At 37.0% G+C, this 13,803-nt stretch overlaps 1 protein-coding gene across 3 annotated transcripts; it reads right to left on the bottom strand.

Moving 5' to 3' along the window:
- Positions 1–10,797: 10,797 nt before the first annotated feature.
- s100s (S100 calcium binding protein S) lies at positions 10,798–13,803 on the bottom strand. Of its 3 annotated transcripts, none has more exons than XM_030147562.1 (4): positions 13,752–13,803; positions 12,353–12,399; positions 11,856–12,009; positions 10,798–11,600 (listed from the first exon to the last, which is right to left on the bottom strand). In XM_030147562.1, the coding sequence occupies exons 2-4, from the start codon at positions 12,364–12,366 to the stop codon at positions 11,415–11,417; spliced, it is 354 nt and encodes a 117-aa protein (XP_030003422.1). In that variant the 5' UTR covers positions 12,367–12,399; positions 13,752–13,803; the 3' UTR covers positions 10,798–11,414. The 3 variants fall into 3 exon arrangements, with proteins under 3 accessions (XP_030003422.1, XP_030003426.1, XP_030003423.1); XM_030147566.1 differs by having other exon boundaries at positions 12,349–12,399; positions 13,752–13,768; XM_030147563.1 differs by lacking the exon at positions 12,353–12,399 and having other exon boundaries at positions 13,752–13,799.

The following is a 13,803-nucleotide window of genomic DNA, read 5'->3' as shown; positions in this document are numbered from 1 at the left end:
CCATGTCAAGGACACTTAATGTGAAGGGGGAAAAAAGAGCAATTGACACCATCCCTCTCTCTTTCCCTCCTTTTCTTTCGCATCTCCAGCCCCTCTCCTTTACCTTCCTCGCTCGTCGGTGTTATCCGAGGCTGATATCTGTCTGTCACCTGCTTCTCCTCCAGTCTCGGGGAGGACACTATCACTGTTTGCTTCTATTCGGTGCCAAGAGTTTGTGCTTTAATTTACGTAGGCAAGTGCCCCACAGGTTGTGTTTCATTACCCTAAAACCAGAGATAACTTTCAATCTTTTCACCTGCTCTGCCTTATCTCATGGATGAACTATGAGAGGACGTTTAGGCCAAGAGACACTGGAATTCTTCTTCATATCTGTTGAATCTGTCTCGGAATACTACAGTAGGGTGGGCCCAGAGGTGCAACAGGCCAAAAAATGATCCATTATAAGGAAAAAAAAGAGAGAATGGCTCAAAAAATGATCCACTATAAAAGAAAAAAAAGAGAGAACAGCCCAAAAAATGATCCATTATAAGGACAAAAAGAGAGCAGCCCAAAGAATTATCCACTATAAAAAAAAAAAGAGGAGAACAGCCCAAAAAATGATCCATTATAAGGAAAAAAAGAGAGAACGGTCCAAAAATGATCCACTATAAGAAAAACAAAGAGAGAACAGCCCAAAAAATGATCCATTATAAGGAAAAAAAGAGAGAACGGTCCAAAAAATGATCCACTATAAGAAAACAAAGAGAGAACAGCCCAAAAAATGATCCATTATAAGGAAAAAAAGAGAGAATGGCTCAAAAAATGATCCACTATAAAAGAAAAAAAGAGAGAACAGCCCAAAAAATGATCCATTATAAGGACAAAAAGAGAGCAGCCCAAAGAATTATCCACTATAAGAAAAAAAAAGAGAGAGAACAGCCCAAAAAATGATCCATTATAAGGAAAAAAAGAGAGAACGGTCCAAAAAATGATCCACTATAAGAAAACAAAGAGAGAACAGCCCAAAAAATGATCCATTATAAGGAAAAAAAGAGAGAACGGTCCAAAAAATGATCCACTATAAGAAAACAAAGAGAGAACAGCCCAAAAAATGATCCATTATAAGGAAAAAAAGAGAGCAGCCCAAAGAATTATCCACTATTAGAAAAAAAAGAGAGAACAGCCAAAAAATTATCCACTATAGAAAAAAAAAAAAGAGGAGAACGGCCCAAAATTATCCACTATAAGAAAACAAAGAGAGAACGGCCCAAAAAATGATCCACTATAAGAAAAAAAGAGAGAACGGCCCAAAAAAATGATCCACTCTAAGAAAAAGCAGGAGAGACAGCCCAAAAAACTATCCACTAGCCCAAAAAATGATCCACCATAAGAAAAAAAAAGAGAACAGCCCTAAAATTATCCTCTATAAGAAAAAAGAAGAGAGAACGCCCAAAAAATTATCCACTATAAGAAAAAAAAGAGAGCAACGGCCCAAAAAATTATCCACTATAAGAAAACAAGAGAGAACGGCCCAAAAAATGATCCACTATAAGAAAAAAAAAGAGACAACGGCCCAAAAAAATGATCCACTATAAGAAAAAAAGAGAGAAACAGCCCAAAAAAACTATCCACTATAAGAAAAAAAAAGAGAACAGCCCAAAAAACTATCCACTATAAGAAAAAAAAGAGAACAGCCCAAAAAATTATCCACCATAAGAAAAAAAAGAGAACAGCCCAACAAATTATCCACTATAAGAAAAAAAAGAGAACAGCCCAAAAAATTATCCACTATAAGAAAAAAAAAGAGAGAACAGCCCAAAAAATTATCCACTATAAGAAAAAAAAAGAGAACGGCCCAAAAAATTATTCACCATAAGAAAAAAAAAAAAAAAAGAACAGCCCAAAAATATCAATTAAGAAAAAAAAGAGAACAGCCCAAAAAATTATCCACCAAAAAAAAAAAAACAAAAAAAAAAACATCCACCTTTTCAATTCCGGGGGCACTGTTTACCCAAACTGCTTGCTTTAAAATTAAGGCCACCACAAAAAATAAAAGCATAGGCTGAAAATTTTAAGGCCTTCAGCTAAGTGGCTAATGCTAACAAAGAAACCCCACAGAAGTGGAGTTCGGTGCGCTAAAAATAAAGTTATTCTAAAATATATAGTGGATAATTTTTAGGGCGTTCTCTTTCTTATATAGTGGATACTTTTTTTGGGCTGTTCTCTTTTTTTCTTATAGTGGATAATTTCTTGGGCTCATGGATAATTTTTTAGGCTGTTGTGTTTTTTCTCTTATGGTGGATAATTTTTTGGGCTGTTCTGTTTTTTTCTTATAGTAGATAATTTTTTGGGCTGTTCTTTTTTTTCTTATATGATAATTTTTTTGGGCGGTTCTTTTTTTTCTTACATGGATAATTCTTGGGGCTGTTGCGCCTCTGGGCCACCGTAATACAGAGCAGGGGTTCTCAAAACTCATTTTCTTTCAGGGGCCACATTCAGTCTGATTTGATCGCAGCGGGCCGGACCAGTAGAATATAACATCATAACCTATAAATAATGACAACTCCAAATTGTTGTCTTTGTTTAGTGCAAAAAAAAAAAACCCATTACATTTTAAAAAATACTTACTTTTATAGAGTATCAAACAAAAATGATGCTGAATAACCTGAAAAAAAGAAATTTTCTCAAGAAAAAATAAGTGAAATTTAACAATATTATGCCTCAACTTATCCATTCTACAGTACATTATGGATCGGATCTACAAAGACACTAAATACTGAGTACAGGGAAGGAAATGTTAAAAGTACTACTTTATTAGTGCTTTTCTTTAGACATTTCAGGTTGTTCACATTTGTTCAGGTTATTCACATTTATGTTTCAGGATAGTTTGTGAATGTAATATTTTCATATATTTAATGTTATTTTTGTACTAAAAACAAAGACAAAAAATTGAAGTTGTCATTATTTAGAGGCTTAGTGTAATTTTTTTTCCCACATCAAACCAGAAGAAAATATGTAAGTTTTTGTAGGTTATTATGCTATTATTTTACTGTAGATCATATCGGTCTGTATGTGGAACCTCAGCCTTGACTGTGGAATTTTTGGACTTTGCAGTTTCATTCCACGGTCTGCATTGGAACCTTGGCCCCTTGGCAACATGTTTGAGACCCCTGCTTCAGAGGGACTTTTACATATACATTTACGGGTGTGTATGTGTGTGTAGGCCAAAACACACTGGAATACTCTGTCTGTACACTGTTGAAAACTAACAGAAGAGGGGGGAGAGCACAAGGACAGAGGATGGATGACAGGATGGAGAGAGAAAGGGGGCTGTAAACGTCCTTGTACAATGAATGTAAACCCATAGTTTAATGAACTGGTAACAATTGAATGGTGACTTTTTGTACTGAAAAACTGTCTCTCCACCATCTTCTTTCTCTCTACCGCTCTCACCCTCCCTTTCTCTCTTTCTCTCTGTCTCTCTCCTCTCCTCTCTATTCCCTGTCCTTGTTCTCTCCCCCTCTTCTGTTAGTTTTCAACAGTGTACAGACAGAGTATTCCAGTGTGTTTTGGTCTACACACACCCAAAAATGTATACAGGGTGGGGAAGCAAATTTACAATATTTTGAGGCAGGGATTAAAAGACAGTGTATGACCAATTAGTTTATTGAAAGTCATGAGAATTTATTTGCCACAAGAAAATTTACATCATAGAAAATGTTTTTATTCTATGTGTCCTCCTTCTTTCTCAATAACTGCCTTCACACGCTTCCTGAAACTTGCGCAAGTGTTCCTCAAATATTGGGGTGACAACCTTCTCCCATTCTTCTTTAATAGTATCTTCCAGACTTTCTCGTAATAGTTTTGCTCATAGTCATTCTCTTCTTTCCATTATAAACAGTCTTTATGGACACTCCAACTATTTTTGAAATCTCCTTTGGTGTGACGAGTGCATTCAGCAAATCACACACTCTTTGACGTTTGCTTTCCTGATTACTCATATGGGCAAAAGTTTGTGAAAAGGTATGGATAATAGTGTTAGGTATGATTATGACATCAATTATGTTTGGTTTCAAAACAATTGACGTAGTACCTGCTGAGAAAAAACAACTAATTGTTCATTGTAAATTTTGCTTCCCCACCCTGTATATGAAAGTCAGCTGCTATGAGCAAGAATTCTAATTTTTTTTGGCACAGGTGTCAAACATGCGGCGCGGGGGCTAAATCTGGCCCGCCAAAGGTCTCATTCCGGCCCGCAGGATGAAAGTGCAAAAATGAACCTGAACAGTCCAGGTTGTCCAAATCATTTTAGTTCAGGTTCCACATTCAGACCAATGTGATCTACGGTAAAAATAACAACACAATAACCCATAAATAATGACAATGACAAATTTTCTTTGTGGAAAAATTATGTGACAAAATTGAAGTGAAAAAAAAACAACATTACACTATGAAAATATTTACATTTACAAAACTATTCTTTCACAATAAAATGCAAATAAATACATAAATTAAAAACAAAGATGAACAACCCGAAATGTGTAATTTTAACAGTATTCTGCCTGTTACTAAATGTTTGGTGCATTTATGGATCCACTGTGATCTGGAGTTGTGTTAATATAATAATAAGAGATGGAATATTGCAGAAATTGTTCAAATTTTAGCTCCAAACTCCAAAATTTTAACAATATTTTTGCCTGTTACCAAATGTTTATGTAACACTGTGTGTAAATGTACATGTATAAATAATAAGTCGAACTGCTGAAACGGGCTATAGCATTTACCACACTCTTAGCCCGAAGGTTGATTCTACTTAATTGGAAGGTCTCCCATCCCCCTTCACATGTCCGGTGGGTATGTGAGGTGCTTTACAATCTTAAGGTTGAACAGTTGAGATTTTCTCTTAGAGGCTCAATTAAATTATTTCATACCACTTTGGATCCATTTTTACGGTATTTCAATTCTTTAAATTTTCCTCAGAATATAGATGATTAAGGATTACTGAGAAAGAGGGGAAAGGAGAGGAAAAGAGGGAATGAGAAATTATGTGTAGTCTTTTCCTTTCTTCTCTTATTTCTGTGTACTATACTAATTTTTTACTTTTATGATTTGAGTTCCTTTATCATTATTTATGGTTTCTGTTTTTGATTTTCTTTTATGCTTTTCCTTATTTTTAAATTAAATTAAATTAAATTAAATTAAATTAATTAATTTTTATTTATTTATTTATTTATTTATTTATTTTTTTTTGTTTGTTTGTTTTTGGGGGGTTTTTTTTGGCCTGTGGGTTGGGTGGGGGGGGGGGGGATGGGTGCTGACAGTCAGATATGTCACTTTTGATTGTGCATTGACTGCTACGAATTGATATGTCTGTCATGTTCATTGAAAATGTTCAATAAATATAGCTGGAAAAAAATAAATAATAAGTCGAGGCATAATATTGTTAAAATTGCACTAATTTTTCAAATGAAATTTCTTTTTTTTTTTTGTAAAATGTAAATATTTTTATGATTTAATTGGGGGTTTTTTGTACTAAAACAAAAAGAAAAACTTGGATTTGTCATTATTTATAGGTTATTACGTCATTATTTTACTGGTCTGAGAGCAAATTGGGCCAAATATGGCCCCTGAACCAAAATGAGTTTGACACCCCTGTTTTTTGGCCTATGCAGTCTCTCTCTCCTTTACTGCCTCTCTCTCCTTTACTGCCTCTCTCTCCTATATGAACCTCTGTTTGTTGCCCTTCTGAATCAGGTGACAGTGCAGGTGACTTAAAGCTTGATCTTTATGAATTAAGAAAGCCTGGTAATTCATATGTGTGCTGACTGCTCTCTGGCAGTGCGCTGTAGCCATAAGGTTTCCCTGCGGTCTTCTATCAAGATGGATTTCATGAACATGAGGAAAGCGGGCCTTCTCAAATTCTACACCTGAAGGAATTAATCATCAGATGATATAGACCTGAAGCCACCTATGCTACAGTATACTTGAATGAATAATTTCATTTCGTTCTCACATGCATGCTACCCTACTCTCATGCAATCACTGACCCTCTCAGGCTTTCATGACGTCTTGACATGATCGCTGCTTGACTACCTGATAGATGGTAGCTTGACATCTGGGTGTCGCTTGACCTGCTCTGTTGGTAACCGAAGTGTTCCTGCCGTCCTTATCGGACACATCAGACTGAGTGCCAGTGACATGGACTGGCTTACTGTTGCAGCATGTTGCAGCATCTGCCATGTGTGATCCACGAGAATGGACTCTTGCCTTTAATTTGAATCGACTCACCTGGTAAGGGCAGGAGGGCTTTTAGATACTGTCTGCGGGACATCCTGAAACCTCTGTTTGTCACAGCGGGGCTGAAAAGGCTCCTTGACTGAGAGTTAAATAACTGGTGTTGTGCAGAACTCATTGCAGATGTCTGACTCAATAAGGTTCACTGAGCTCACCGACTCTTTTAGAATTATTTATTTATTTATTTATTTATTTATTTATTAGTTTATTTCGAATATGCAACAAGAAAAAGTGATCTTACTTAGTCCTTAGAAATAAAACTGTTCGTAAGAAGTCATGAAAGAAAACAAAAAAACCAAAACTTATACATATACATGACTTCATCTGCACATTCAAAAAGGAGTGGGAGGAAGTAGAACTTATTTAATCCCACCCAGAATGTTAAGAAATACAAAAAAAAAAGCCACCTCATGGACTTTAATCCAATCAAATATTTGCACCTGTAAGCTACAATATGTGCAGATAACACATTAATACACGTATTAATAGCTTTATTTATTTTCAATGTGTGACCAGATTGTAATATACCTTAAAAATTTGCAGTATCTCAGGTGCCGAAATCTACGATAACAAGCTCTACACTCATTTCTATGTAGCGAACTCAGGTTAGATTTCTTCTCTGTTTCTCTGAAGCATCAACAGTCTGCAACACTAGCTACTGTTATCTTAGAAACAGAGTCCATTTACGCCAACAACCAACCGGATCCCAGCACAACGAGTCCAACACAAACGTCACATGAGCGCAAACAAATCTTACATATTGCACTTATCACACCTATGCACAAAAGCAAGTACTACAACTGTTTGTAGTGCTTCCACAAAGCCATTAAAGGTTGAAAATCAGTCAGTATTTTTTTTTTTTTTTTATCTGTCTGTAGATCTTATGCATATCTGTCATATGCACAACACAAATGATCACTATATACATCTTTGAGCTTCACTGGTGCTTTTCTTATCATATTAAGCTCTTTTGACAATAATTTTTGGCACAATGAATGTTTAATTTTGTCAGGGGCTGCAGAAGGATATAAAGTGTTCTTGCACATACCTCTCTAAAGTTCACTGAGTTCACTTTTAACCCTTTTACATTTTTCAGAAGGACACTGGACCTACACTCAGTTGTCGGTTTACTTGCAACACCAAATTAACTAGTGCAGCTGAATACATTTCCAAACCCTTGTGAAGTTTGTAATCTTCAGTATTTGTGTTCATTAATTTATGAAGTTGTTGATGTAACTGTGTGCTCATTTTGGAGGCTGCAGTTTGTGGAGCCTTTGAATTATACTGCACTATACTGGCACATATGTTACTTATTTTAACCACACCATTTCAATCAGGGAGGTTACGATGAAACCAGAGGTAACAATGCGATAAAATTTAACATCACTTCAAACTATGTTCACCTATTGCCACATTTTTACAATTATATTTACCGATGTTAATTATTTAAAGGCTGCAACTAAATACATCACAGCATGACAGAGGAGTCCTAACAGTCATGTCCTCATCTTTTATGCAGATAAGCCCTCTTAGAAATGCCAAAAAAAGTCTCCAGATCTGATTAAATCCTTCAGTCTTGCGCTAAATAAATCAGGTTTTTTATGCTAATACAAGGTATATCTTTAATCTACTGACTTTAATGAATCGTCACCTTCCCCAACCTGTTACAACAAAAGCCCGACCTTATTATACTATATACTAAATATGGGGATTTATCTAGAACTGCTTTACATTACATTTGTTTCTGCAAGGTGTTGGAAAATGGAAAGTGTCGTATAAGCACTTTATGAATTTTAATATACACAAATATTTGAGCCTTCATCATGGCCAAAAGTGTGTTAAACAGATTCCTGCATGTGCACAAACACTGCTAAAAAGATGCAGACGTCATTTATCTCCCAGCAGATAATGCGTGTCTGCCATATGTACAGCAAAGATGTTTACGGTGCACATTTATTTTTTGCTTGTGTTGCTCTTTTGTGTTGAATATGATACTAATAAGCCAGTTCTTAGCATTATTAAATACATTAAAGGAAAGACTGACTTTTCCATTTGTCTGTTCTTGTGCATCAAACCTGAATTAGCAATGAATGAACAAATGCAACTTAACAGTATTTATCCTCACATGTTGTTGCACATTTGCAGTGTCATGTGAACAGGAAAGATGTTTACTGTGCATTTTTAATTTTTGCTTGGGTTATGCTTTTGTGTTGAATATGACACTAATGAACCAGTTTCCTCTTTGCATATTGCATAGTAATTTTGGAAAGACTGACTTTTCCATTGTCTGTTCTTGTGCATAAAACCTGAATTAGCAAACGGAAAGGCAACATTATGAGCAACAAATGCAACTTAACAGTATTTATCCTCACATGTTGTTGCATGTTTGCAGTGTCATATGTACAACAAAGATGTTTAATACGTACTTTTATTTTTTGCTTGTGTAGCTCTTTTGTGTTGAATATGACTTTAGGGGGAAGTCAAGGGAAGGTTAACATCTGGTCAAAAAAGTTCAATTACAATAATCTACACCAAACTTATACTTTTGGGCAGGTAATTACTTATATTTTCAGGAAAATGAATTTTGCAATGAGAAAAAAACTTAAGAAAATTTTTTAAAAAATTGTTTTATGAATGTGAATGTTTGGAAAGTGACGTTTTTGGCAGTCATTCTGGGTTCATTGTATAAACTCTGATAAACAAACTGCATTTATTCCAAATTGATATTTGACTATTACATTATTTATGTCATATTCCAAACACACAGTATTTAAAATAAATGAATGCACATATCTATGCACAATACATTTGAATATAATGCTAATATTATTTGTATGTTGTAAATAGTGTACTAAAAAAAAGTATATGATATCGATAATTTGCATAAGAAATGTTTGATTTGATATCTACTTTTGTTGTCCATGCTGTGACAATGTTTTTTTTGCTTTTTTTTCCCTCTAACCAATTATTAGTTTGTAAAATTGAGGGTTTAAGGTTACACTGAATACGTTTTAGGATGAAAATGACAGAGGAACTTCACTTTTGAGAACTTTGTAATTCTCGCAAAAAATAGATGTTAATTTTTTTGTCCATCTGTGACGGAGGTTTTTTTTTTTATCTTTCATTTAAAAAAAATTGAAACTATATTTTGCCCTTTGAGGATGTTAAGATGGCATGTAGACCTTTGTAATTATGTGTAATCTTTGTCTTAAAACTTGTCTGATTCAAAAAGTAGTGGGCGGTCCATCTGTGACCCCCCTTGACCTCGCCCACTAATGAACCAGTTCTTCTTAGCATATTAAATAAGAATTTAGGAAAGACTTGTGCATAAAACCTGAATTAGCAAATTAAAAAACAACATTATGTGTAACAAATGCAACCTAACAGCATTTATCCTCACATGTTGTTGCATGTTTGCAGTGTTTTACTTAATATCTTTTGTCCAGCCTGATGAAATCATGAACTCTCTGACATGAAAAGGCAGGTAATCGAGGCGGTTAAAAGATGCATCAGTTGATTGTTTCCCTTTAGGCCACGATGGGTTAACAGTCACGGGCTGTGTTTTGTTTTGAATTGTTTACCTATCTGCAAGCTGTGTACATAGAGCGAGCTCAAACATTCAAACCACCCAATCAAAAAGATGCTTTTGGTGAACATGGAGCGCAGAGGAATGAAAGCAGATAGGCTGGACCACGCCCATAGCCTCTGACTGACCTATAATCAGTTTTGTTAATTTTGCTGCAGGTGAGAAAAGGAGAGTTCATGAGTGTTGAAGCACAGAGGTGTGGAAAACGCTTTTTGGTAGAAATGATCCGACGTATGCTTTGTCTGTTTAGCGCCTCTTCCTCTTCTACTTGAAAACTGATGAGCAGCTGTAAAAGCCAATGAGGTGGAAGAGACGTGTTGATTTACTTGCGTGTGTCTGCGTGGAGACACTGAGCCACAGCTACTACGCTCACAGTCACAGCAGCTTGAACATTCCTCTGTGATTATACCACTGCTCTCCAACTTACATACTTGACTGATGTACTCCATAAATTGAATTCTCTGTCCGTTTCTCATTCACAAACACACACGGAGGCACACATGCATGCAAACACACTTTGTCTTTCCTCACACCCTCTTTCCTTCTCTTTTTTTTTTTCTTTTTTCTTTCTCCTCCCTCTGTCTCTTGCTTTTGAAGACGGTTTCCATGCAGATCCAAGTCAAACATCTGGGTCAGCTTATATCTAGTGGAACAAGACTTGCAGGATATTGTTGGCAGGATGTGTGAGCTGGAGCAGTTTACTCTGTGGGAATCCCCAACACACACACTCACACACACACACACACACACACAAAGACACGGACATGGACACTCAAACAATAACTCACACTCGCAGGTTGCTGACATTGTTTCTCTCTGCACCATTCAACTGGAGTTCCAGGTGCAGAAATTTAAGCCCCATAAGCCAATGAGGTAGTCATACTTGTGCAGCATGGGGGATTTTAAAGTATTTGAAACCAAACAGATCACAGTTAATAGTTGGTTAAATGCCATGTTTAATAATTTGAAGAATGCATTGGTTATTACCAAAATAGATTACAAAATAGGTGCAAGAAAAGGGATACATTATATTCTCATCTTCAACACTGAGTACATACAATAATATGATCATCTGTAACTTAATATATGTTGACATTACTCATATGCAAGAAATTCTCAAACATCCTGTTGTGCATTCCGCAAAACACTACCTTCCCTTCCAGTGCCTCATTCAGAACATACCAGAACCTGTCAAATGTGTTGAATTTTGAGTTAGAAGAAGATAAAAGTTGAATATACCCTGTTGTGTATGCGTAGTCAGTCACTGTTCTGAGAGCAGTGCAACTAGTTCCGGATATGCTGTGGTATGAAAAACAGTTGCAGAGAGAAAACACTACTTGTGCTGAATGTCCCACATTTCGTGGACCCACAAACTCCCTGCTGGAACTCTTCCCTCAGCCATCCAGTCATGTGTAGTTAGAGCGCTTACAAATTGCATAAGACAAAAATCTGTTGCAAAACTGTCCCTATCTCCATTGATTTACAGTTATTTTCCCTCCTCCTTCCCTCTTTCCATCTTTCCCTCCCACTATTCTCCCTCCTCTCTTGCACTGATTCAATCTTTCTTCTCCGCCGACTCGCCTGTGGGTTTTTCATCTGTTTTGTACTCCAGGAAGAAGTCGTTGCAGGCGACCGTGAGAGCACCCATCAGAATGATGAACTCAGTGAAGTCCACCTCCCCGTCGTTGTTGGCGTCCAAGTCGTTCATCACCTTCTCAACTGCTTCATTATCTTTGGAGCTCTGTTAGCGGGGAATACAGAGAGAGAGAGAGAGAGAGAGAGAGAGAGAGAGAGAGAGAGAGAGAGAGCGTTAAGAATGTGTCCTCTGTTATGTGAGTGTGGGCATACATCAGTGCAGAGGCCTGTCTGTACTTGTGTGGGACTATGTGAGTGCATACCTTCACTTGTGTCTCAGAGCATCAGTGCATATTTGCAAACTGCACTGGTGTGTTACTGTGTAAAACCACATATTTGTGTCTTTGCACACTTCTCTTACCCCTAAGTAACTTCCCAGCTCCTCTAGTAACAGCTCCTTCAGTTCACCCCTGCTCAGCGTGTACTTGTCGCCCTCCTTCCCCGAGTACTTGTGGAAGGTCTTTATGAGCATCTGCATGGCGCTCTCCAAGTTGGAAGTGGGCTCCTTGGACATGCTGCAAATATGTCAAGTCAAAAGGTCAGGTTCTGCTACAAAATGCCCTCTCCAGCCCCAGTTGCATGTGCGGTCACATAGCAATCAAGGGTGAAGCCACCTCAAAGACAAAGTGATAGATGGACAGGCAGACGGATGGACAGTAGGAAACAACAGGAGAGAGGTTTTCCCATTTCTAAAGAAGGGGTCAAATAACACTCTACGTGTAGAGCAGAGGCTATTGTTGACCCTAATTTTGGTATTCTAGACAGTGCGTGTGTGACCTTACTGGGTTTTACATTTCAGAGGTTGGGATGAAAAGATGGAAAAAATCTTTGGAAAAGCATTCGAACAATCTTACACACATTGTGTCCGGCATCTTGGAACTCCTTGTGATGGGCTCGTGGAGAGACTGTGCACACACAGACACAGAAGTCACTGTCAATTATGCAGAGTTTTACGGTGAAAGACTCCATTTCTCAGCATGTAAAAACCTAGACAACTGTACGTTCATTCAGTCTCTGCAAACAGACATTTGAGCTGCTTTAAGGGTCCTTGTGTTAAGTTGAACTGGCAACCCATCTAACACTTGGTGCTTTTGGTGAAAAGCCTCAGTGTAAAACATGTCCTGTGTCTGTTGATTGTGTAACAACAGCCTTATCATTCAAATAGAAACTAGAAGTGAAATACAAAACTTGTCTGGGGGCGAGTAACCTGAGGTGGCGGCATAAACACCAACTTGTGCACACATACTGTGTATACAGATGAGCTCATTCATTTCTACGCTCACTTAGCCAGACGGTCACTGAACTTTGAAACTCAAGTGTAAAGTTTAAGGCCCTTTCATTCAAAGACAGAAAGTCTGGGAAGGAAAAAAAAAAATCCTTAATGCGTAAAACAATGTGCCCTGGCTATCACTCTTGCTGTGCATGATTTATAAAGTGCTACTGATCACAGAAGGAGACAGGAATACTAATGTCAGTCAATGATTATTGGCTCTCGTGCTCATGTGCAGAGCATTGTCCTAGAGAGGTCAGAGTTGTAGGGTGTAGAGACAAAAGAGGAGTGGAGTGGACACCAAAGCTGGCTAAATGGAAAATCTATAGGGGTCATCTGTCTCATTGACTGACACAATACAATAGGAAACCATGGAGACCAAAATGTCATCAGTAACACAATATTGAGTATGGTAATAATGCAAATGACAATACAATCTGAATACAGACAGAATGTTTATGACCCACTGATCGATCACTGATTGACCTTTAAACTGGCTTTTCTGAGGTTTGATTGCAAAAGACTAATGAAATTATTTAACTAATACTACGAAATGACTAAATAATGCTTTCATTGTCACTGATTTCTTGTAATCGACGCCAATAATTACTGTCCGTCAATCCTTACATTTTCATTTTACAATAAAAGCATTTATTATTCATCGATATGACATGACAAATACCACTTGATTGCACATATTAAACATGTATTCTTTGTGAGCATCTTACTCCAATGCCCTTTTCCAGTGAAAATCCACAAAAAAAAAAACAAAAAAAACAAAATAGTTTCTCCAAAAACATTGAACTCAGTCTGTCAGAGTCCTCCCAAAGTCCCAGTCCTTTAAAGTTTATTATGTCACTCTTATATTCTTCTCAGCTGCGGCACAACTGAGAAAATACATTCCTTGATTTACTTTTAAAAGAAAACCATCATCAGATAAAGAGGAGAAAGTACAGCAAAGAAAGCGCTCCAAGCTGTCTGTCTTACCTGAGTGTTGATGGAGGGCCTCCTTTGTCTTTGAAGAGATGCAGGGGACAGA

The sequence above is a fragment of the Sphaeramia orbicularis genome, chromosome 11 (genome assembly GCF_902148855.1).
Source record: "Sphaeramia orbicularis chromosome 11, fSphaOr1.1, whole genome shotgun sequence".
NCBI lineage: Eukaryota > Metazoa > Chordata > Actinopteri > Kurtiformes > Apogonidae > Sphaeramia > Sphaeramia orbicularis.
This window is presented reverse-complemented; position numbering and strand designations above follow the sequence as displayed.

Excerpts from the sequence above, each read along its gene's own strand:
- s100s (XM_030147562.1), bottom strand. Across the intron at positions 11,601-11,855 it reads AGCTGGGAAGTTACTTAGGG|AGCTCCAAAGATAATGAAGC; the intron begins GTAAGAGAAGTG and ends CCCCGCTAACAG.